The sequence below is a fragment of the Hyla sarda genome, chromosome 12 (genome assembly GCF_029499605.1).
Source record: "Hyla sarda isolate aHylSar1 chromosome 12, aHylSar1.hap1, whole genome shotgun sequence".
NCBI classification, from domain to species: Eukaryota; Metazoa; Chordata; class Amphibia; order Anura; family Hylidae; genus Hyla; species Hyla sarda.
The window spans coordinates 39,327,456-39,352,941 of NC_079200.1; the positions used below are offsets into that span (position 1 = coordinate 39,327,456).

Here is a 25,486-nt window from a genome sequence, read left to right on the forward strand (position 1 = left end):
CAGAACTCCATCTCCCTCATTTCCCGTCACTACTGGTGGCCCAGCCTACCCCGCGATGTCTCCGATTTTGTTCGTGCTTGTGTCATCTGTGCCCGGAATAAAACTTCTCGCCAGAGACCGGCTGGCTTACTGCAACCACTTCCCATTCCGAAATCTCCTTGGGACCATATTGCCATGGATTTTATCACGGACTTGCCACCGTCCTCCAATTGCACTGTAATCTGGGTTGTAGTGGACAGATTCTCTAAAATGGCCCACTTTATCCCGCTCCCCAGTCTACCATCCGCAACCCAACTAGCAAGTTTGTTTTTCCGTCACATCTTCCGGCTCCATGGTCTCCCTCTCCATATTGTGTCTGACAGGGGGGTGCAATTTGTCTCAAAGTTCTGGCGTGCTCTGTGTAATCGCCTCAAAGTCAAGCTGGATTTCTCCTCTGCGTACCACCCTCAAACCAATGGTCAAGCAGAAAGAGTGAACCAGACCCTTGGTACCTATCTTCGTCACTTCGTCTCTGCACGACAAGATGATTGGTCCTCCCTTCTACCCTGGGCCGAATTTTCTTATAATCACCATGACTCTGGTTCTTCTGGCAACTCCCCGTTCTTCATTGTCTATGGACACCATCCCCGCCCTCCTCTCCCACTGCCCATCTCCTCCGAGGTCCCTGCGGCTGATTCCCTGGTTCGAGATTTCCAGGCCATTTGGAAAGACACCCAACGTTCATTAACCCATGCTTCCTCCCGTATGAAACTCCAGGCTGACAAGAAGAGAAGACCTCCACCAATTTTCCATCCCGGTGACAAGGTGTGGCTTTCCGCCAAGCATGTTCGCCTTAAACAGCCCAGTTATAAACTAGGACCCCGTTTTCTAGGCCCATTCAAGGTTCTTCGTCAAATTAACCCGGTGGCCTACAAGCTGCTCCTGCCTCGTTCCCTTCGCATCCCTAACACCTTCCATGTCTCCCTCCTCAAACCATTGGTCTTGAATCGATTTTCCACCAAGTCTTGTATTCCATCTCCAATCTCTGGTGCCTCCGACATTTTTGAAGTGCAACAAATTCTTGCCTCCAAACTCTCCAGAGGTAGACGGTTCTTTTTGGTTGACTGGAAGGGATTTGGTCCTGAGGAGAGGTCGTGGGAACCCGAGGAGAATATCCTGGACAAGAACTTAATCCAGAAGTTCCTGCAACTCAAAAGGAAGAGGGGGCCAAAGGGGGGGGGTACTGTCACGGCCCGCTCCGTGTCCCGCTATCCTGCACGGGGCCGTCTGCGCCTCTCCCCTCGCTCCTGTGTGCCCGTGCCCCGGCATTCTTCTCCCCGCCACTTACCTTCTTCCTCCGTCTCTCCAGCTGGGCAGCATCCTCGTCCCGCTCGCACGGGAGCCGCGTCCGTGGGCTTCTCTCGGCGCGTCTCCCGTGCTTCCTCCTGCAGTGCTGGTGCGCGCGCGTCTCTCCCCCAGGGCGCGCGCGCGCCACTCTGTGAGATTTAAAGAGACAGTACCCTTTCTATTTGTCACTTGTTGGTCCCACCTTATTTAAGCACCTCACTTCCCTTGTTCCCTGCCGGATCTTTGTGCTATTGCCCTAGAGAAAGCGTACCACTACCTTGACTACCTGTGCTACCTGACCTTTAAGCTACGTCCCCCACTTCGTACCTTGCCGCCTGCCCTTGACCTTCTGTTACGTTCCTGACCACGCACCCAGTCTCCAGCCTCTGACCTTAGCCCTACCTTCAGCCCGACAGCTTGCCCGCTCCCAACCTCCCAGTTACCCCTCTCTGTGCCAAGTACCACCTCGGCCGCCCGCGTGGTCGAGTCGTACCAGCGGAAGCGACCTGGACGTCGCCTGCCGCAGCAAGTCCATCCTGCTTCGCGGCGGGCTCTGGTGAAGACCAGCGGCGTCTTAGATTCCGCTCCCTGGTGCGGCTCTCTACATCTGCCACGCGGTGCTCAGCGGATCCACCTCCAGTCTTCTCCGGTGAGTGTTACACTGTCAACCTAATGTAGGGGGGAACTATACTGCCATCCTAATGTGGGGGAACTATAAACTAATGTGGGTGGAACTTTGCTTACAACCTAATGTGGGCGAAATATGCTGACAAGCTATTGTTTGGGAACTATGCTGACAAACTAATAAATAAATATATATATATATATATATTTTTTTTTTTTATAAAAATATACAAAATAGTTTTTTTTTGTGTGTGTGTTGGTTCCATGTTAGAGTTGTTGACCTTCATAAAAAAAATGCTGATTTCTTTGTGTTTTTTACTTGTAATTCGTCACTCTTAGACAAGTAGAGATAATAAAAATGTCTGAGTAGACAAACTTTTGCAGTATTGCATTCATGCTATTCATTTAGCCTTCAGACAATTCGGAGACTCAATTGTCCGAGTCATAGTGTCAGAGTGTGATTCATATTGCTGGCAGACCATATACTAATGATAATCACTTATAGATAACATTTCATTGAGTTGTTTTGTTTCTCTACTTGTTTACAGGTGATTAGAAGTAAAAAAAAAAACAAGAGCTAAGCATGTTTTCATGAAGTTGACCACATATTTATCCTTTGAAAATAAGAGTAGAACCAGCGTACAAAATATATAAACATTTTTATTCCTTGTCATTTTGTTTATTACCAATGTATATATTTATATATAGTAAAGGTATGTTTTACAACATGTGTTTTAATACAATAATTTAGCATTTCTCAATATTTTCATACACTAATTTTTGTTTTCAAAAGCAAATGAAATATTTTGGAAGGACTTATACTTCTTCTTCATACTTCATCCTCATCTGAATTTGGCTCAAAAACTTCATTGACTGTTTTTCATCAAAGGACAGGAAAAATGTTTGTTGTAACCAAGCCAAACCCTACAAAAAGGTGAATATTATATTTTATTTACACTCACAATGGAAAATTTCTATGAATGTCTGAATATTTTTGGTCATATGTCTAAAATATGATTAGCTGCTTTCAATACTAAAACGTAAACCATATATAATCCACCACACTATATAGTTCCTTTTTTTGTGTAGATATTTTTTATCTTATATACCTATTATCTTTATTTATTTTTTAATCTAATAGATAATGCCTGGATGTATTGTTTACGGTTGTACCCCAAGTTGTAGAGAAGGGGAAAAAGATTTTGTACTACATACGATCCCAAAGAACAGGGAGAGGATTAAAGAATGGCTAATTGCAACCGGTCAAGATTTCTCAAACATAGAAGAACTTGTAGAAAAAATCTTTGTATCCCATACAAATGCGTACCGTCTGTGCTCCTTGCACTTCACACCCAGGGATTATGTCACCAACCCTAAGACCGGAAAGTGGAGGCTCTCACGGACTGCAGTACCAACTATCTTCAGTCAATATCATTCTTCTGATCAAAAGCAAAAAAAATCAAGCAAGAGGTAGAGACTCAATGAGGAAGGCGGCACTTCAAGTACTTTAGAACCAGGTGACATGTGTCCAACGTGCCAGAACATCGTTCCGCAAGTGGATAATGGAAGTCGCAGTAAAGAATCAGCTACTGTCAATGTTAGAGATTACGGAACAGCATTTGACAAATTTTGGGGAACAGATACTAGAGGTATCCAATGTTCAAAAAGGTTTGTTGGTAAAATAAAACATGCAACTAAGAAAAAAACTAAAAGACCATTCAGTTTTTTGCAGAAGAGAAGATTGGGAAAACATCAACACAGAATATTTGTTTCAACACCAATAAAAACTGTTGCTGCACCAGTTATAAGACCTAAGAGCAAGCAAAATAAAGAAAAAGCAGAGAATACTACTAATGTTCCAATGATTGTACCGGAAAAGCTAATACAGGATCCAAATGAAGCCATGGTCCTACTTACTGAACTGGATCTATCACCAATCAGGATTCAGGAAAGAGCGACACTGAAAAAAACACCTGGGATTGAAATAGAAGATATATGTTTGTCAGAAGATGATTTTGAGAAATCTTTTTCAACTATTACAACAGTCCAAGATCCAAAAGATTTGACATACATTGCCCCAATTTCTGAAACTTCTCCTAGCTCAGAAGAAGTTGAACCGATGGATTTCCAGGATGATGAACTTGTGGATGAACAACTTTTAAGTGATTATTATCCGTCAACTCAAATTAATGTGTATGCAGATCCATCTGAGGAACCACAATTCATTGTATATGAAAGTTGTTTGGACATTCTTATTCAAAAAATTCCTTGTCCTGCTTTTGGTAAATGTTCGAAAAAAATAGAAATAATTGTAAAAAAAAAAAACATAGGATCATACATTGCTGTTTTGGACAATGTGAGGACAAACACTTCAGAAGACTGTGGCAGAGTCAACCAAGACTTCAAAAAAAAAAAAACGTTAGGAAACATACAGTTTGCAACTGCAATTCTAACTAGTGGCAACAGTTATGTCAAAATAAAGAAATTCTTTCAGATTTTTAATATTCCAGGTATTTCTGAATCCACTTACTACAGACTCCAAAATCAATATATATTTCCTTCATTTGACTCAACATGGAATGAACACCAACAAGAAGAAATTCAAAAATGATCTGACCAAGCAGTATGTTTGGCTGGAGACGGTGATTCTCCTGGACATAGTGCTAAATACTGCGTGTACAGTTTAATGAACGTTGAAACAAACATGATTTTGGCATTTAATGTACAACAGATCGGATCTGGATTTTCATCAGTTGCCCTTGAAAAGGTAGCCTGCAAGAAGGCACTAAATTCCTTGATTGATGACAATCTAAATATAACACTGATGTGTACAGACCGCCATGTAGCCATCAGGAAAATGATCCGAGAGGAATACTCTTCCATTCGACATCAATTCAATGTTTGGCACTTGGCCAAATCTGTTGGGAAAAAATTACTTGCGGCAAGTAAAAAAAAAAAATTGCCAGGATTTAACTGAATGGATTAGGCCCATAAAAAACCATCTATGGTGGAGCGCATATACATGTGGAAAAGATCCGGAGGAGTTGCTAACACGCTGGAACTCTGTACTTTTTCATGTAAGGAACTTACATTGTTGGTCTGTTGGAAACCAAAAATACATGAGATGTCATCATGCACAACTTCAGGATGAAATTGAGGAAAAGAGGAAGTGGCTAAAAGAAGACTCTGCAAGTTTTATTGCACTAGAAAAAATAATTATGGACCCCAAACTCCAGAAGGATCTAAGACAAATTACATATTTCGTTCACACTGGAGATCTGGAGGTTTTCCACAGTGCTCTTACTAAGTATCACCCTAAGAGACTTCATTTTAGTATGGACGGTATGTATGCAAGGACCCAGCTGGCCGCACTTGACCACAACAACAATGTGGATAGGTCTCAAGCAGTGGTTCGCAGAGAAACCGTGTCAACTGAAGAAATTGGTACACCCAGGTACAAAATTGCATACTCAAAAGCGAGAAAGAATTGGTTCCTGAGGGCAGTATACGAATCTACTACTCAGGCGCACATTCTGAATATAATGCAAAAAGTAGTGGACTTAGCAGCGGGAAAGGTTTCCAGCAACTGGATTTCGCATTCTTCATCTTTGCCGCAGAATATTGCTAGTATAGAAAGACCTGACAAGAAAACTATGATCGATGAGCATATTTCAAGATTCAGATAGACTTGAACATAAACCTTATATTACTAAATAAAAGGATCATGTTATAATTTAAAAAAGTTTACAATTATATATTTAAAATTGTTTTTTGCTACTGTTTTATTCATAGGTTTGTAATAATTTATCTGTTTATTTTTTTGATAAAAAAGTTTTTTGAAACATTCAATGTGTAGAGTTTTTTTTGTTGTATTAACATTTTTGCACAATTACAATTGATGAACATTATGTATTCAAATTGCAGCATTGCTGATGTTGAAAAATTTTGACTCTAACCAGCAACATACAAATGGCTGTCCGTAGAGGCTTAGAGTGGAAGTTTTTCAGCACCTTTTGCTGACAATTTAGAAGAAAAATACTTTATAAAAACAAGCAAAATCAAATGTTCCATGTTTAATATGTTAGAATTATTATATTAATTACCAAGAATTTATCCCAAATTATCTCCCGTATTATACTCCAGAGCTGTACTCACTATTCTGCTGGTGAAGTCACTGTGTACATACATTACATTACTTATCCTGTACTGATCCTGAGTTATATCCTGTATTACACTCCAGAGCTGCACTCACTATTCTGCTGGTGAAGTCACTGTGTACATACATTACATTACTTATCCTGTACTGATCCTGAGTTATATCCTGTATTATACTCCAGAGCTGTACTCACTATTCTACTGGTGGGGTCACTGTGTACATACATTACATTACTTATCCTGTCATGATCATGAGGTATATCCTTTAACAAAAAAGATCATCACAATATAGTAAACCATAAATAACATTTTTATTATCAATAAATAACATAACATAAATAAAGGGAAATATATTTAACAAATTAACAAAACATAAATAACAACAAAACATTTAATAAAATATTTAGTAAATAAGTAAAATAAAAACCAATATTTTCAAGAAATCAAACATGTGCAGCCATGTCGCTTGCAGCCTATTCCCCAGCATAATGAAATCCAACATAATGTCCATCTGGATCAGGGAATTGTCTTCTGATAAAATTTACTACACAGGAAGGAATTGGTTTCCTTCTGCCTGGACCCAGAATTCCATGTGTAAAACATGAATAGGACCTATATGCAGCTTTTCTTATTACCCTAAAAAAATATAAATATAAAATTATTAGTTTATATAAATTAATATTAAGTTGAATAAATTAATAATTTATTATAATAAAATAATGTACGGTGAACGTCATGTTATTTTTTAAAAACATGTTACCGTATATACTCGAGTATAAGCAGAGTTTTTCAGCCCGATTTTTTTTGGTGCTGAAATCGCCCCCCTTGGCTTATACTTGAGTGGGCCGGGCCGTCCATCTTCACTGCAGGGACCATCCGTATTCCGGTGGGGAGGGTGAGCTGGTCCGGGAAGTCCATCTTATCCGGGAAGCACTCTTCTCTGCTGCGGGCCATCCATCTTCACTGCAGAGACCATCCACATTCCAGGGGAGGGTGAGCTGGTCCGGGCTGGCCATCTTAACCGTAAGGCCTTCTTCTCCTCTCCGGGCCGTGCACGTCCATGGAATAGTGATTCTGCATTGACGTTGGCGCGCACATATAACGTCAGGGGCATCCCTGCGCACACATATGTGCTGTGCACGGACGTCCCTGCGGGGTGGCGTCAATGCAGCGTCACTAGTCCGAGGATGGCGGTGGGCAGAGAAGAAGGCCTCCCGGTGAAGATGGCCGGCCCATACCGGCTCACCCTACCAATGGAATGCAGACAGTCCCTGCAGTGAAGATGGACGGCCCGGTTCACCTTCCCTGGACGAAGCAACAACTAGGTGAGAAGAAAACTAAAGGGGGGTCTGGATGATGACAGGGGGTCATATGGACGATGGATGATTACAGGGGGTCATATGGACAGGGGGTCATATGGATGATGGATGATGACAGGGGGGGTCATATGGACGATGGATGATGAAAGGGGAGGGGGGTTATGATGACGGGGGGGGGGGATGATGACAGGGTGGGGATGATTTATTTCCCACTCTAGGCTTATACTCAAGTCAATACTTTTCGGAATGTCTAGTATTCGAATATATACGGCACTTAGACTTGTGTAAGCATGCAGTGTGGATCATCCGCCCTTATGTAGTCAACAAGCGTTGTATGAACTAAAAAACATGGCTGTCAACTAACAATACCTGCCTATCCTCTATTTTGTCAACCAACCAGCTTACCCTGACTTCATAAAGGCAGTGAGGTTCATCCACCATTTTGAATCAGATAAATATATCAAAACTATAACCCCTTTCTTATATAAATAAAGATTAGTTTTATATGTTTATTTCTAAATAAAAAAATAAAAATAAAATCTTACCGGTTACAATTTCTGAGAATTTCTTTTGCACTAATTCTGCCACTAAATTCTGCCATTAGTTGCAGGATATTTTCTTTGAGCCTAATATTTGCTAGGTCCTCATGTTCTAAAATACATTCAAACCCTTTATCGAAATGGGCATTTAGGGCGTCTTCTTCTTGACAGCAGAAGCTCTCATCCCGTGTGCGCATTTCTTTACAGTTTTTGCATTTGCACCAATCAGTAATGCAAATACGTGGATGCCTGTAATTGGTTTCCTGTGGTATGTCATCAAGGGTGGGCCATTCTGGGTCATTCTGAAAACATTCTTCATGTAGTTCTCCATGCAGCTCAGCTTTTTTTCTTAGGCGCTCCATCAGTGCTTTTACAGCCTAATTTTAATAATACATTTTTTTTTTAATAAAAATGTATACAGTGATCCCTCAACTTACAATGGCCTCAACATACAATAGTTTCAACATACAATGGTCTTTTCTGGACCATTGTAACTTGAAACCAGACTCAACATACAATGTACAGACAGTCCAGATCTGTGATACCTGTCACAACTGGAGGAACTGACCAATCAGAATGGGCATTTTACTGGTAAATCACCTCTATTACTGAAGTGCATGCACTGACTGGTGTCTGGTAGTGCCCCCTACAGTACAGGGAGGAACTACAAGTTCTATACTACTCCTTATCTGTGCCAGGGTTAGCTGCTCCTTAAGACACCAAGTAAGGGTGGCTCAATTTGGGACACTGTGTGTACTGTATAGGACCCTGAAGAAGCTCCTGTCCCCTACATAAACCATTGTTTCTCAACCAGGGTGCCTCCAGCTGTTGCAAAACTACAACTCCCAGCATGCCCGGACAGCCAACGGCTGTCCGGGCATGCTGGGAGTTGTAGTTTTGCAAAGGCTGGAGGCACCCTGGTTGGGAAACACTGACATAGACTTTGATTAACAGCTCCCAGCAGATCTTTCTCTCTTTTATATATATATAAGGACTTGCTTTATCTATATTAGTTATCTATTTATTTTTCTTTAATCCTCACTTTTTCCTATTTTTGGATGACATTTTGGGGACTTCAGAACCAATTACCAGGTTTCCATAGAGTTCTGGTCTCAACATACAATGGTTTCAACATACAATGGTCGTCCTGGAACCAATTAATATTGTAACTTGAGGGACTACTGTATATTACATGCTGTGCAATTTTACTGGTGTTTTTTTTTTCAAATCCTATGAAATTGAGTTGGACAATATGAATTTATAGAGCATTGAACAATATTAAAATATTTCCGCCTGAAGAATGGGGTTGCTCATTCTTCTGGCAGAAATACACGCGTAACACATTGCAGTCTATGGGAGACTGCAGTGTCCACGCGGTGCTATCGCCAACTGATTCCGTCTGCGCTGTCCGCACTGGGAATCTCCGGGCGGAGATTCAATGTCCGGAGATTCCTTAGTGTGAACCTAGCCTAACTCACATAATTCACATTTTCTGTTCCATGCTGACGAGAATTTGATTGAGAGATCAATGTACCGTATATCCCGGCGTATAAGACGACTTTTTAACCCCAAATTTTCTTCTGAAAAGTCGGGGGTCGTCTTATACGCCAGGTATTGAGGTTCCGGGATAGGAAAACTTCTGATTATCTGCCCGGGCCGGCTCCCGTGTGTGGCTGCAGGCGGGGGCCGGCCAGAGCAAGTAAAAACTAATACTGTATACTAAAAACCATGCTGTGAGTTGTAGTTTTACAACAGCTGGAGGCCCCCTGGTTTTTAGTACACAGTATTACTTTTTACCTGCTCTGGCCAGCCCCCGCCTGCAGCCACACACGGGAGCCGGCCCGGGCAGATAATCATAGGTATTCCTATGCCGGACATCCCTGTGTCCCGAAAAATCTTTTCAGGACATAAGGATGTCCGCCGGTCTCTTACCATTCCCCGGAGTCCTCCTGCGATCCGGTCCTCCGTCTCTATGGTTGTACGCACGGGACGTCAGTGACTTCCTGTGCGTACAACCATAGAGGCAGAGGAGCGCAGGACCAGGAGGACCACAGGTGGACGCGTGCCGACCGGGTACTGGTGAGTGACCGGCCGTGCTATCTTAAGTGATCTGGTCACCGCTTCCCGGTCCCGACACCTACTGCTATGGTCCATAGGCCATAGCAGTAGATGATGACCCGGGCCGGAGGAGCGGTGACCGGAACACTGTGGGAGCAGACCAGTACAGACATACAGCCGCCAGCCATACACTGTATATGGCTGGAAGCTGTATGTCTGTTGGGAAGAGCTGCCAATCTAATGTGGGGGGAGCTGCCTACTATTGTGGGGGGAGCTGCCTACTATTGTGGGGGAACTGCTGACCTAATGTGGGGGGAGCTGCCAATCTAATGTGGGGGGAGCTGCCTACTATTGTGGGGGGAACTGCTGACCTAATGTGGGGGGAGCTGCCTACAAATTTGGGGGGAGCTGCCTACTATTGTGGGGGGAGCTGCCTACTATTGTGGGGGAAATGCTGACCTAATGTGGGGGAATTGCCTACAAATGTGGGGGGAGCTGCCTACTATTGTGGGGGAACTGCTGACCTAATGTGGGGTAACTCCCGACCTATTGTGGGGGAGCTGCCTACTATTGTGGGGGAACTGCCGACCTAATGCGGGGGAACTGCCGACCTAATGTGGGGGAGCTGGCAATCTAATGTGGGGGAACTGGCAACCTAATGTGGGGGAACTGGCAACCTAAAGTGGGGGAACTGGCAACTTAATGTGGGGGGAACTATACTGCCTACCTAATGTGGGGGGAACTATACTGCCTACCTAATGTGGGGGGAACTATACTGCCTACCTAATGTGGGGGGAACTATACTGCCTACCTAATGTGGGGGAACATGATGCCTACCTAATGTTGGGGGAACTACAAGGTACCGTACATCGCGGTAGGAGGGGTAGTCTTATATGGCGAGTATATCCCAAACTCTATATTTTAACTATAAAAGTTGGGGGTCATCTTATACGCCAAGTCGTCTTATAAGCCGACATATCTGGTATATTAATATATCAATACTGTAAAATAAAAAAAACAAAGACTATAATAAATAAACACCGTTATATACTAACAGGAGTTTCTTCAGGTGGTGTAGTAGAGTCTTCTTCATCGGTCTCCTCAGAGTCGGTAACACACTCTGATTCGGAATTAATTTCTTCCTTATATATAAAAATATAAAAATAAAAATTAATTAGCTAATATTACTTTATCAATCCTATTATATGCTGCATAAACTAATGAAAAATAATTACCTCTTCAGAAGTATCAGTGACCATGTACACCTCTTCTCTTTCTTCGAATGGATTTCTACTTGCCTTTTTAAAAATAATATTATAATAATGGGCGATAGATATACATTAATAGTAAAATATCCCACAAAATCAAATTATAACGGAAAAATTAGCTGTTCAAGTGATTTAACATAATCCTGTATTTTGCCATGCATGTAGCACATTAAAAATAGGCCACTACAAAAAAATAAAAATAAATGTATACATGCACTATTTTAATATAGTACAGTATCATGTTATTCACGCTCAATATCATGTACTGAGCCACAATGCTATGCACGCTCAATATCATGTACTGAGCCAGCATGATATGCACGCTCAATAGCATGTACTGAGCCACAATGCTATCCACGCTCAATATCATGTACTGAGCCACAATGCTATGCACGCTCAATATCATGTACTGAGCCAGCATGATATGCACCCTCAATATCATGTACTGAGCTACAAAGCTATCCACGCTCAATATCATGTACTGAGCCACAATGCTATGCACGCTCAATATCATGTATTGAGCCACAATGCTATGCACGCTCAATATCATGTATTGAGCCAGCATGATATGCACGCTCAATATCATGTACTGAGCCACAATGCTATGCACGCTCAATATCATGTACGGAGCCACAATGCTATGCACGCTCAATATCATGTATTGAGCCACAATGCTATGCACGCTCAATATCATGTATTGAGCCACAATGCTATGCACGCTCAATATCATGTATTGAGCCACAATGCTATGCACGCTCAATATCATGTATTGAGGCAGCATGCTATGCACGCTCAATATCATGTATTGAGCTAGCATGCTATGCACGCTCAATATCATGTATTGAGCCACAATGAGATGCACGCTCAATATCATGTATTGAGCCAGCATTCTATGCACGCTCAATATCATGTACTGAGCCAACATGATATGCACGCTCAATATCATGTATTGAGCTAGCATGATATCCACGCTCAATATCATGTACTGAGCCACAATGCTATGCACGCTCAATATCATGTATTGAGCTAGCATGCTATGCACGCTCAATATCATGTACTGAACCACAATGCTATGCACGCTCAATATCATGTACTGAGCCACAATGCTATGCACGCTCAATATCATGTATTGAGCTAGCATGCTATGCACGCTCAATATCATGTACTGAGCCACAATGCTATGCACGCTCAATGTCATGTACTGAGCCAGCATGATATGCACGCACAATATATGGAGTGCATGGTATGCGCGGTTAGGTACATTTCTGATTTTTTTACTCGGAAAAGTAAAGAATATAATATCTGGTACGTACATAGAACATATTTTTTACGTACTTATCATTTATTTTTATTTTTTTCACAATCAATAGTGTAGTGCTGCATTTTATCATTTACATGAATGGGGTAATACTGTAAGGATAAATTGAATGTAAAACCGGATCACTCCAGTCTAGATGTGAACAAATAAAGAGTAAATGTATTGCATTGGGGGAGGGCGGGGGGAGGGTATATTGTTAAGTTTACTACTGCAATACAGTATAGATGGTCAAGAAAAATGTGTATTTATTCCATGAAGAAATATGCATATTTCTTGATGGAATAAATTCACATTTTTCAACACAATCTATACTGGATTGGTGCAGTTTTACCAATTACAAGAAAATATGCAATCAGTAAGAAATTTTAGAATGTAAAAATGCATCATTACAGTATAGATGGTGAGGATATTATCGAATTTATCCCATCAAAAATTGTGATTATTATTTTATGGGATGAATTCACTATAATCATAACCATCTATACCAGTGGTCTCCAACTTGCGAACCTCCAGATGTTGCAAAACTACAACTCGGTTGTCCGGGCATGCTGGGAGTTGTAGTTTTTCAACATCTGGAGGTCCGCATGGTGAATAACAATGATTTATACTGTAATGCTGCAGTTTTACCTTCTATGTTTGCTTACTGATTGCATAATTTGTAGGAATAGCTAAAACCGCAGCAATACAGTATAGTTGGTGATGAAAAAGGAGAATTTATTCCATTCCAAAAATAATGCATATTTTTGGTTGAAATAAATTCACTTTTATCTTCACCAAATTTACATTGCAGACATTTTATACACTGTAATTATTTTTTTTTATAAATAAATAAATATAAACCATTATATTATTTTATATACCTACCCACCAAATTAATGAATGTAATGTTATCCCTGCAGGGCATGGCAGCTCAGTCCTACGTTCCTCTTCTCTGTATGGCTTGCACATGTATATCCAAACAGAGAGGAGGAGACTGAGAGGCTGCCGTCCCTGCTCTGCACACCTTCTATATGCGTGCGCGCTCCCGAGAGGGAGCGCAGCATACAGGAAGAAGGGCGGAAGCGGCACGGCAAGGCTTCAGATGACGTTGCGCTTGCCTGGCCCCGCCCACTTCCTCCCTTCTCAGACGCTCCTCTCTGAGCTACCGAAGATGAACATAAAAAGGTAATTTTAAGTGTTTTTTTATTTAAAAAAACGCTAGGATAGATAGAGTTAGTGAAAGGGACAGATGGGGAGGGGGATTAGAGAAAGTTGAGTTGATAATAGGTGCTCTTTAATGAAATGTATCTTTATTATAACAAAATTTGTATAAATTTTTAAACAGAGATCAATTTATGTGGGCGGGCAGGGCACAAAAAATTTAGCCGACAATAATAAAAATGTAGTGTGTGTTTTTCACTTTTTTTCTTAGTTTTTTTTTACATTTTTAAGGTAGTACTACTACTCTGAGCTTGGAACACACTGGGAGTAGTAGTGCCTGTATTAATTGACAGATCGCCCATGTCACTTGTGACACCCGGCCGCTCTTCTATGGTCCCCTGCACTGCTGTATATATACACCTATTCATATTTCCCGCAGAGAGCTGTGATTGGCCAGATGCTTCCAGCCAATCACAACTCTCTGTAAGAAATATGAATAGGTGTATATATACGTCAGTGCAGGGGACCATAGAAGAGCGGCCGCTGCATCTATACATTATACAGGAGGATCACAGTGGGTGTCAGATGTGACACGTGCTGCAATCTGTCTATTAATGCAGGTACTACAGCTCCCAGCATGGAGCAGAGTGTGCTCCATGTTGGGAGCAGTAGTACCTGCAGTTAAGGACATATCACAGCGGGTGTCACCCCTGATACCTGATGCGATCATCCTTCATCTCTGAAATGCGGAGCTGCTTTTTCCTGTACTCGCATCTCTGCTCTGTACTCCAGCTAGCCACTCACGCATTCATATTTCCCACTGAGAGCAAGGATTGGCTGCCACTATCTGAAATATGAATGAGTGATGTGAATTTCGCTGTATAGAGCTGCTCCGCATCTCTGCTATATTATGGGCGATCGCATCAGGTGTCAGGAGTGACACCCGGGGCGATCTGTCTATTAGTAAAGGAACTACTACTCCCATCATGGAACAGTGTGTTCCATGCTGGGAGTAGTAGTACTACCTAAAAAATATAACCTCCCCTATATCTCTTACTACTACTCCCTATAACCTCCCCTATATCTCCTCCTATTACACCATATAACCTCTTCTATATCTCCTCCTATTACTCCATATAACCTCCCATATATCTCCTCCTATTACTCCATATAACCTCCCTATATCTCCTCCTATTACTCCATATAACCTCTCCTATATCTCCTTCTATTACTCCATATAGCCTCATCTATATCTCCTCCTATTACTCCATATAACCTCTCCTATATCTCCTCCTATTACTCCATATAAGCTCCCCTATATCTCCTCCTATTACTCCATATAACCTCCCCTATATCTCCTCCTATTACTTCATATAACCTCCCCTATATCTCCTCCTATTACACCATATAACCTCCCTATATCTCCTCATATTACTCCATATAACTCTCCTATATCTCCTCCTATTACACCATATAACCTCTCCTATATCTCCTCCTATTACTCCATATAACCTCCCTTATATCTCCTCCTATTACTCTATATATCCTCCCTATATCTCCTCCTATTACTCCATATAACCTCCCTATATCTCCTCCTATTACTCCATATAACCTCCCCTATATCTCCTCCTATTACTCCATATAACCTCTCCTATATCTCCTCCTATTACTCCATATAACCTCTCCTATATCTCCTCCTATTACTCCATATAACCTCTCCTATATCTCCTCCTATTACTCCATATAACCTCTCCTATATCTCCTCCTATTACTCCATATAACCTCCCTTATATCTCCTCCTATTACTCCATATAACCTCCTCTTTATCTCCTCCTATTACTCCATATAACCTCCCTATATCTCCTCCTATTACTCCATATAACCTCCTCTTTATCTCCTCCTATAACTCCATATAACCTCCCTATATCTCCTCCTATTACTCCATATAAGCTCCCCTATATCTCCTCCTATTACTCCATATAACCTCTCCTATATCTCCTCCTATTACTCCATATAACCTCCCCTATATCTCCTCCTATTACTCCATATAACCTCTCCTATATCTCCTCCTTTTACTCCATAAAACCTCACCTATATCTCCTCATATTACTCCATATAACCTCCCCTATATATCCTCCTATTACTCCATATAACCTCCCTATATCTCCTCCTATTACTCCATATAACCTCCTCTTTATCTCCTCCTATTACTCCATATAACCTCCCTATATCTCCTCCTATTACTCCATATAACCTCTCCTATATCTCCTCCTATTACTCCATATAACCTCCCCTATATCTCCTCCTATTACTCCATATAACCTCTCCTATATCTCCTCCTTTTACTCCATATAACCCCCCTATATCTCCTCTTATTACTCCATATAACCTCCCCTATATCTCCTCCTATTACTCCATATAACCTCTCCTATATCTCCTCCTATTACTCCATATAACCTCCCCTATATCTCCTCCTATTACTCCATATAACCTCCTCTATATCTCCTATTACTCCATATAACTAACCCTATATCTTCTCCCATTACTCCATATACCCTCCTCTATATCTCCTCCTATTACTCCATATAACCTCCCCTATATCTCCTCCTATTACTACATATAACCTCTCCTATATCCCCTCCTATTACTCCATATAACCTCTCCTATATCCCCTCCTATTACTCCATATAACCTCCCCTATATCTCCTCCTATTACTCCATATAACCTCCCTATATCTCCTCCTATTACTCCATATAACCTCCCCTATATCTCCTCCTATTACTCCATATAACCTCTCCTATATCTCCTCCTATTACTCCATATAACCTCTCCTATATCTCCTCCTATTACTCCATATAACCTCTCCTATATCTCCTCCTATTACTCCATATAACCTCTCCTATATCTCCTCCTATTACTCCATATAACCTCCCTTATATCTCCTCCTATTACTCCATATAACCTCCTCTTTATCTCCTCCTATTACTCCATATAACCTCCCTTATATCTCCTCCTATTACTCCATATAACCTCCTCTTTATCTCCTCCTATTACTCCATATAACCTCCCTATATCTCCTCCTATTACTCCATATAACCTCCTCTTTATCTCCTCCTATTACTCCATATAACCTCCCTATATCTCCTCCTATTACTCCATATAAGCTCCCCTATATCTCCTCCTATTACTCCATATAACCTCTCCTATATCTCCTCCTATTACTCCATATAACCTCTCCTATATCTCCTCCTATTACTCCATATAACCTCTCCTATATCTCCTCCTATTACTCCATATAACCTCCCTTATATCTCCTCCTATTACTCCATATAACCTCCTCTTTATCTCCTCCTATTACTCCATATAACCTCCCTATATCTCCTCCTATTACTCCATATAACCTCCTCTTTATCTCCTCCTATTACTCCATATAACCTCCCTATATCTCCTCCTATTACTCCATATAAGCTCCCCTATATCTCCTCCTATTACTCCATATAACCTCTCCTATATCTCCTCCTATTACTCCATATAACCTCCCCTATATCTCCTCCTATTACTCCATATAACCTCTCCTATATCTCCTCCTTTTACTCCATAAAACCTCACCTATATCTCCTCCTATTACTCCATATAACCTCCCCTATATATCCTCCTATTACTCCATATAACCTCCCTATATCTCCTCCTATTACTCCATATAACCTCCTCTTTATCTCCTCCTATTACTCCATATAACCTCCCTATATCTCCTCCTATTACTCCATATAACCTCTCCTATATCTCCTCCTATTACTCCATATAACCTCCCCTATATCTCCTCCTATTACTCCATATAACCTCTCCTATATCTCCTCCTATTACTCCATATAACCCCCCTATATCTCCTCCTATTACTCCATATAACCTCCCCTATATCTCCTCCTATTACTCCATATAACCTCTCCTATATCTCCTCCTATTACTCCATATAACCTCCCCTATATCTCCTCCTATTACTCCATATAACCTCCTCTATATCTCCTATTACTCCATATAACTAACCCTATATCTTCTCCCATTACTCCATATACCCTCCTCTATATCTCCTCCTATTACTCCATATAACCTCCCCTATATCTCCTCCTATTACTCCATATAACCTCTCCTATATCCCCTCCTATTACTCCATATAACCTCTCCTATATCCCCTCCTATTACTCCATATAACCTCCCCTATATCTCCTCCTATTACTCCATATAACCTCTCCTGTATCTCCTCCTATTACTCCATATAACTTCTCCTATATCTCCTCCTATTACTCCATATAACCTCTCCTATATCCCCTCCTATTACTCCATATAACCTCTCCTATATCTTCTCCTATTACTCCATATAACATCCTCTATATCTCCTCCTATTACTCCATATTACCTCCCCCATATCTCCTCCTATTACTCCATATAACCTCCCCTATATCTCCTCCTATTTCTCCATATAACATCTCCTATATCTCCTCCTATTACTCCATATAACCTCCCCTATATCTCTTCCTATTACTCCATATAACCTCCCCTATATCTCCTCCTATTACTCCATATAACCTCCCTCCCCTATATCTCCTCCTATTACTCCATATAACCTCCCCTATATCTCCTCCTATTACTCCATATAACCTCTCCTATATCTCCTCCTATTACTCCATATAACATCCTCTATATCTCCTCCTATTACTCCATATACCCTCCCCTATATCTCCTCCTATTACTCCATATAACCTCCCCTATATCTCCTCCTATTACTCCATATAACCTCCCCTATATCTCCTCCTATTACTCCATATAACCTCTCCTATATCTCCTCCTATTACTCCATATAACCTCTCCTATATCTCTTCCTATTACTCCATATAACCTCCCCTATATCTCCTCCTATTACTCCATATAACCTCTCCTATATCTCCTCCTATTACTCCATATAACCTCCCCTATATCTCCTCCTATTACTCCATGTAACCTCCCCTATATCTCCTCCTATTACTCCATATAACCTCCCTCCCCTATATCTCCTCCTATTACTCCATATAACATCCTCTATATCTCCTCCTATTACTCCATATAACCTCTCCTATATCTCCTCCTATTACTCCATATAACCTCTCCTATATCTCCTCCTATTACTCCATATAACATCCTCTATATCTCCTCCTATTACTCCATATAACCTCTCCTATATCTCCTCCTATTACTCCATATAATCTCTCCCATATCTCCTCCTATTACTCCATATAACCTCTCCTATATCTTCTCCTATTACTCCATATAACCTCTCCTATATCTCCTCCTATTATTCCATATAACCTCCCCTATATCTCCTCCCATTACTCTATATAACCTCCCCTATATCTCCTCCTATTACTCCATATTACCTCCCCTATATCTCCTCCTATTACTCCATATAACCCCCCTATATCTCCTCATATTATTCTATATAACCTCCTCTATATCTCCTCCTATTACTCCATATAACCTCCCTATATCTCCTCCTATTACTCCATATAACCCCCCCTATATCTCCTCCTATTGTTCTATATAACCTCCTCTATATCTCCTCCTATTACTCCATATAACCTCTCCTATATCTCCTCCTATTACTCCATATAACCTCCCCTACATCTCCTCCTATTTCTCCATATAACCTCTCCTATATCTCCTCCTATTACTCCATATAACCTCCCCTATATCTCCTCCTATTACTCCATATAACCTCTCCTATATCTTCTCCTATTACTCCATATAACCCCCCTATATCTCCTCATATTATTCTATATAACCTCCTCTATATCTCCTCCTATTACTCCATATAACCCCCCCTATATCTCCTCCTATTGTTCTATATAACCTCCTCTATATCTCCTCCTATTACTCCATATAATCTCTCCCATATCTCCTCCAAATACTTCATATAGCCTCCTATATCTCCTCCTATTATTCCATATAACCTCCCCTATATCTCCTCCTATTACTCCATATAACCTCCCCTATGTCTCCTCCTATTACTCCATATAACCTCCCCTATATCTCCTCCTATTACTCCATATAACTCCCCCTATATCTCCTCCTATTACTCCATATAACCTCCCCTATATCTCCTCCTATTTCTCCATATAACCTCCCTATATCTCCTCCTATTACTCCATATAACCTCCCTATATCTCCTCCTATTACTCCATATAACCTCCTCTATATCTCCTCCTATTACTCCATATTACCTCCCCTATATCTGCTCCTATTACTCCATATAACATCCCCTATATCTCCTCCTATTACTCCATATAACCTCCCTATATCTCCTCCTATTACTCCATATATCCTCCCTATATCTCCTCCTATTACTCCATATAACCTCCCCTATATCTCCTCCTATTACTCCATATAACCTCTCCCATATCTCCTCCTATTACTCCATATATCCTCCCTATATCTCCTCCTATTACTCCATATAACCTCCCCTATATCTCCTCCTATTACTCCATATAACCTCCCTATATCTCCTCCTATTACTCCATATAACCTCCCTATATCTCCTCCTATTACTCCATATAACCTCCTCTATATCTCCTCCTATTACTCCATATAACCTCCTCTATATCTCCTCCTATTACTCCATATAACCTCCCCTATATCTCCTCCTATTACTCCATATAACCTCCCTATATCTCCTCCTATTACTCCATATAACCTCCCTATATCTCCTCCTATTACTCCATATAACCTCCTCTTAGGGTTGCCACCTTTCCCTCAGAAAAATACGGTCATGGGTGTGGCTATGTGGGGGTGGAGCTACAAAAGGGGAGGGGCCAGATTGCACAGGGGCTGAGGGATCAGGGGTTTAAGAAATGGCACGGGGATGGGAGGGGGGTTTAAGAAATGGCATAGGGGATTGGAGGGGGGTTTAAGAAATGGCATAGGGGATTGGGGGGATACAATATACATGCGGGGGGAATTTTCCTATATCGCCCAAAAAAATTTACATTTAGAGAATACCTACCAAAACCCTATGTATGCCAGCGGCGGCGGTAGTGGTGGTGCACGACAGCAACGCTGGCTCTCTGTGATGACGAGTGACGTCCCCCTGCGCAACGTCAGATAAACAGGCTAATCAGACAGTATCACACATGACAGATTTAGATGCACAGGCTCAGCAGATAGTATCCCACATGACAGGATTAGATACACAGGCTCAGCAGATAGTATCCCACATGACAGATGTGGATATACAGGCTCAGCAGACAGTATCACACATGACAGGATTAGATACACAGGCTCAGCAGACAGTATCGCACATGACAGGATTAGATACACAGGCTCAGCAGACAGTATCGCACATGACAGGATTAGATACACAGGCTCATATCCCACATGACAGATTTGGATATACAGGCTCAGCAGTCAGTATCACACATGACAGGATTAGATACAGAGCGCAGCAGGTAGTTTCACACATTAAAACATTAAATCAGTGTTTCCCAACCAGGGTGCCTCCAGCTATTGCAAAACTACAACTCCCAGCATGCCCGGACAGCCAAAGGCTGTCTGGGCATGCTGGGAGTAATAGTTTTGCAACAGCTGGAGGCACCCTGGTTGGGAAACACTGCATTAAATACACAATTTTGCAGAGAGGTCTCACCAGTCTCTTGTCTTCACTTTCTCCTTTCCCCGGGCGGCTCCAAGTTAAGGAATGTCCGGGGTGGAGGAGGAATGGGGTGGGCAATTATTTATCCCATGGGGCCACATGAGAAACTAAAAATATTGTGGAGGGCCGGGTAGTTTTTCCCCAGATTAGGCAGCATAGTTGTCCCCCAGATTAGGAGCATAGTTGTCCCCCAGATCTAGGAGCATAGTTGCCCCCCAGATTAGGCAGCATAGTTGTCCCCCAGATTAGGCAGCATAGTTGTCCCCCAGATCTAGGAGCATAGTTGTCCCTTAGATTAGGCAGCATAGTTGTCCCCCAGATTAGGCAGCATAGTTGTCCCCCAGATTAGGCAGTTTACCCCCCCCCCCCCCCCCCCCCCACACACACACACACACACATATATATACACAGACACACATATACACAGAGACACATACACAGACACATATATACACAGACACATATATACACAGACACTCACCCGCCCTGCGCTTCAGAGGGAGACAGGATACACGGCCTCTCCTTCTCTCCCCTCCCTGCTCTGCCTATGGAGGGTTGTAAGACTGCACGGGGCAGAGAGAAGGCGGGGGAGGGGGAGAGAGGAGACAGGAGGTGCACGCCCCCTCCACAGCACTGTACAGTCTCTTCCTGTCATCGCACGGAGCTCTCCCTGTCACAGGCTGGTGTCAGACCTGGGCATTGTACGGCCGGTCATGAAAGCAGTTTTCTTCTGGGGATGCTGCTCCGTCTGCCCCTGTCAGTGAATGAATAATACCGGCCATTGCATGGCCGGTATTTTTCATCCAAACTTACCGGCACAGCCCGGAATGTAGATGAAAATACCGGCTGTGTCGGTAAAATACCGGCAGGGTGGCAACCCTACTTCCTCTATATCTCCTCCTATTACTCCATATAACTCTCCTATATCTCCTCCTATTACTCCATATAACATCCCCTATATCTCCTCCTATTACTCCATATAACCTCCCCTATATCTCCTCCTATTACTCCATATAACTCCCCTATATCTCCTCCTATTACTCCATATAATCTCCCCTATATCTCCTCCTATTACTCCATATAATCTCTCCTATATCTCCTCCAATAACTCCATATAACCTCTCCTATATCTCCTCCTATTACTCCATATAACCTCCCTATATCTCCACCTATTACTCCATATAACCTCCTCTATATCTCCTCCTATTACTCCATATAACCTCCCCTATATCTCCACCTATTACTCCATATAACCTCCTCTATATCTCCACCTATTACTCCATATAACCTCCCCTATATCTCCTCCTATTACTCCATATAACCTCCTCTATATCTCCACCTATTACTCCATATAACCTCCCCTATATCTCCTCCTATTACTCCATATAACCTCCCTATATCTCCTCCTATCACTCCATATAACCTCCCTATATCTCCTCCTATTACTCCATATAACCTCCCTATATCTCCTCCTAGTACTCCATATAACCTCTCCTATATCTCCTCCTATTACTCCATATAACCTCCCCTATATCTCCTCCTATTACTCCATATAACCTCCCTATAGCTCCTCCTATTACTCCATATAACCTCCCCTGTATCTCCTCCTATTACTCCATATAACCTCCCCTATATCTCCTCCTATTACTCCATATAACCTCCCCTATATCTCCTCCTATTACTCAATATAACCTCCCTATATATCCTCCTATTACTCCATATAACCTCCCCTATATCTCCTCCTATTACTCCATATAACCTCTCATATATCTCCTCCTATTACTCCATATAACCTCCCTTATATCTCCACCTATTACTCCATATAACCTCCCTATATTTCCTCCTATTACTCCATATAACCTCCCTATATCTCCTCCTATTACTCCATATAACCTCCTCTATATCTCCTCCTATTACTCCATATAACCTCCCTATATATCCTCCTATTACTCCATATAACCTCCCCTATATCTCCTCCTATTACTCAATATAACCTCTCCTATATCTCCTCCTATTACTCCATATAACCTCCTCTATATCTCCTCCTATTACTCCATATAACCTCCCTATATCTCCTATTACTCCATATAACCTCCCCTATATCTCCTCCTATTACTCCATATAACCTCCCTATATCTCCTCCTATTACTCCATATAACCTCCCTATATCTCCTCCTATTACTCCATATAACCTCTCCTATATCTCCTCCTATTACTCCATATAACCTCCCCTATATCTCCTCCAATAACTCCATATAACCTCTCCTATATCTCCTCCTATTACTCCATATAACCTCCCTATATCTCCACCTATTACTCCATATAACCTCCTCTATATCTCCTCCTATTACTCCATATAACCTCCCCTATATCTCCACCTATTACTCCATATAACCTCCTCTATATCTCCACCTATTACTCCATATAACCTCCCCTATATCTCCTCCTATTACTCCATATAACCTCCTCTATATCTCCACCTATTACTCCATATAACCTCCCCTATATCTCCTCCTATTACTCCATATAACCTCCCTATATCTCCTCCTATTACTCCATATAACCTCCCTATATCTCCTCCTATTACTCCATATAACCTCCCTATATCTCCTCCTAGTACTCCATATAACCTCTCCTATATCTCCTCCTATTACTCCATATAACCTCCCCTATATCTCCTCCTATTACTCCATATAACCTCCCTATAGCTCCTCCTATTACTCCATATAACCTCCCCTGTATCTCCTCCTATTACTCCATATAACCTCCCCTATATCTCCTCCTATTACTCCATATAACCTCCCCTATATCTCCTCCTATTACTCCATATAACCTCCCTATATCTCCTCCTATTACTCCATATAACCTCCTCTATATCTCCTCCTATTACTCCATATAACCTCCCTATATATCCTCCTATTACTCCATATAACCTCCCCTATATCTCCTCCTATTACTCAATATAACCTCTCCTATATCTCCTCCTATTACTCCATATAACCTCCTCTATATCTCCTCCTATTACTCCATATAACCTCCCTATATCTCCTATTACTCCATATAACCTCCCCTATATCTCCTCCTATTACTCCATATAACCTCCCTATATCTCCTCCTATTACTCCATATAACCTCCCTATATCTCCTCCTATTACTCCATATAACCTCTCCTATATCTCCTCCTATTACTCCATATAACCTCCCCTATATCTCCTCCTATTACTCCATATAACCTCCCTATAGCTCCTCCTATTACTCCATATAACCTCCCCTGTATCTCCTCCTATTACTCCATATAACCTCCCCTATATCTCCTCCTATTACTCCATATAACCTCCCCTATATCTCCTCCTATTACTCAATATAACCTCCCTATATATCCTCCTATTACTCCATATAACCTCCCCTATATCTCCTCCTATTACTCCATATAACCTCCCCTATATCTCCTCCTATTACTCAATATAACCTCCCTATATCTCCTCCTATTACTCCATATAACCTCCCTTATATCTCCACCTATTACTCCATATAACCTCCCTATATTTCCTCCTATTACTCCATATAACCTCCTCTATATCTCCTCCTATTACTCCATATAACCTCCTCTATATCTCCTCCTATTACTCCATATAACCTCCCTATATATCCTCCTATTACTCCATATAACCTCCCCTATATCTCCTCCTATTACTCCATATAACCTCCTCTATATCTCCTCCTATTACTCCATATAACCTCCCTATATATCCTCCTATTACTCCATATAACCTCCCCTATATCTCCTCCTATTACTCAATATAACCTCTCCTATATCTCCTCCTATTACTCCATATAACCTCCCCTATATCTCCTCCTATTACTCCATATAACCTCCCCTATATCTCCTCCTATTACTACATATAACTCTCCAATATCTCCTCCTATTTCTCCATATAACAATATCATTATAACTATACTAGAATGAACTCTGTCTTATCTTAAGAAGACCCTGCTCATTTGGAAGACAAATGTGCTCAGGAGAGATGAAGGAAAAGATGAAAAGCACCGATATATGGAGACA

The 25,486-nt window shown here is 41.5% G+C and overlaps 1 protein-coding gene across 11 annotated transcripts in view; it reads right to left on the reverse strand.

The window, feature by feature from the left end:
• Nucleotides 1-6,408: 6,408 nt before the first annotated feature.
• LOC130296436 (P2X purinoceptor 7-like) overlaps nt 6,409-25,486 on the reverse strand; it is a 244,178-nt gene continuing 225,100 nt past the window's right edge. For 3 of the 11 annotated variants that reach the window (XM_056547948.1, XM_056547953.1, XM_056547955.1), the window contains 3 exons: nt 11,077-11,163; nt 7,970-8,340; nt 6,409-6,741 (listed from right to left, as the gene is read on the reverse strand). In XM_056547948.1, the coding sequence (XP_056403923.1) occupies nt 6,579-6,741; nt 7,970-8,325 (519 nt within the window). In that variant the 5' untranslated portion in view covers nt 8,326-8,340; nt 11,077-11,163 and the 3' untranslated portion in view covers nt 6,409-6,578. Of the gene's footprint in view, nt 6,742-7,969; nt 8,341-11,076; nt 11,164-11,256; nt 11,320-20,778; nt 20,863-21,417; nt 21,554-21,904; nt 22,039-25,486 lie in introns of those variants that run through there. The other 8 variants (XM_056547944.1, XM_056547947.1, XM_056547946.1 and 5 more) reach the window with 7 other exon arrangements.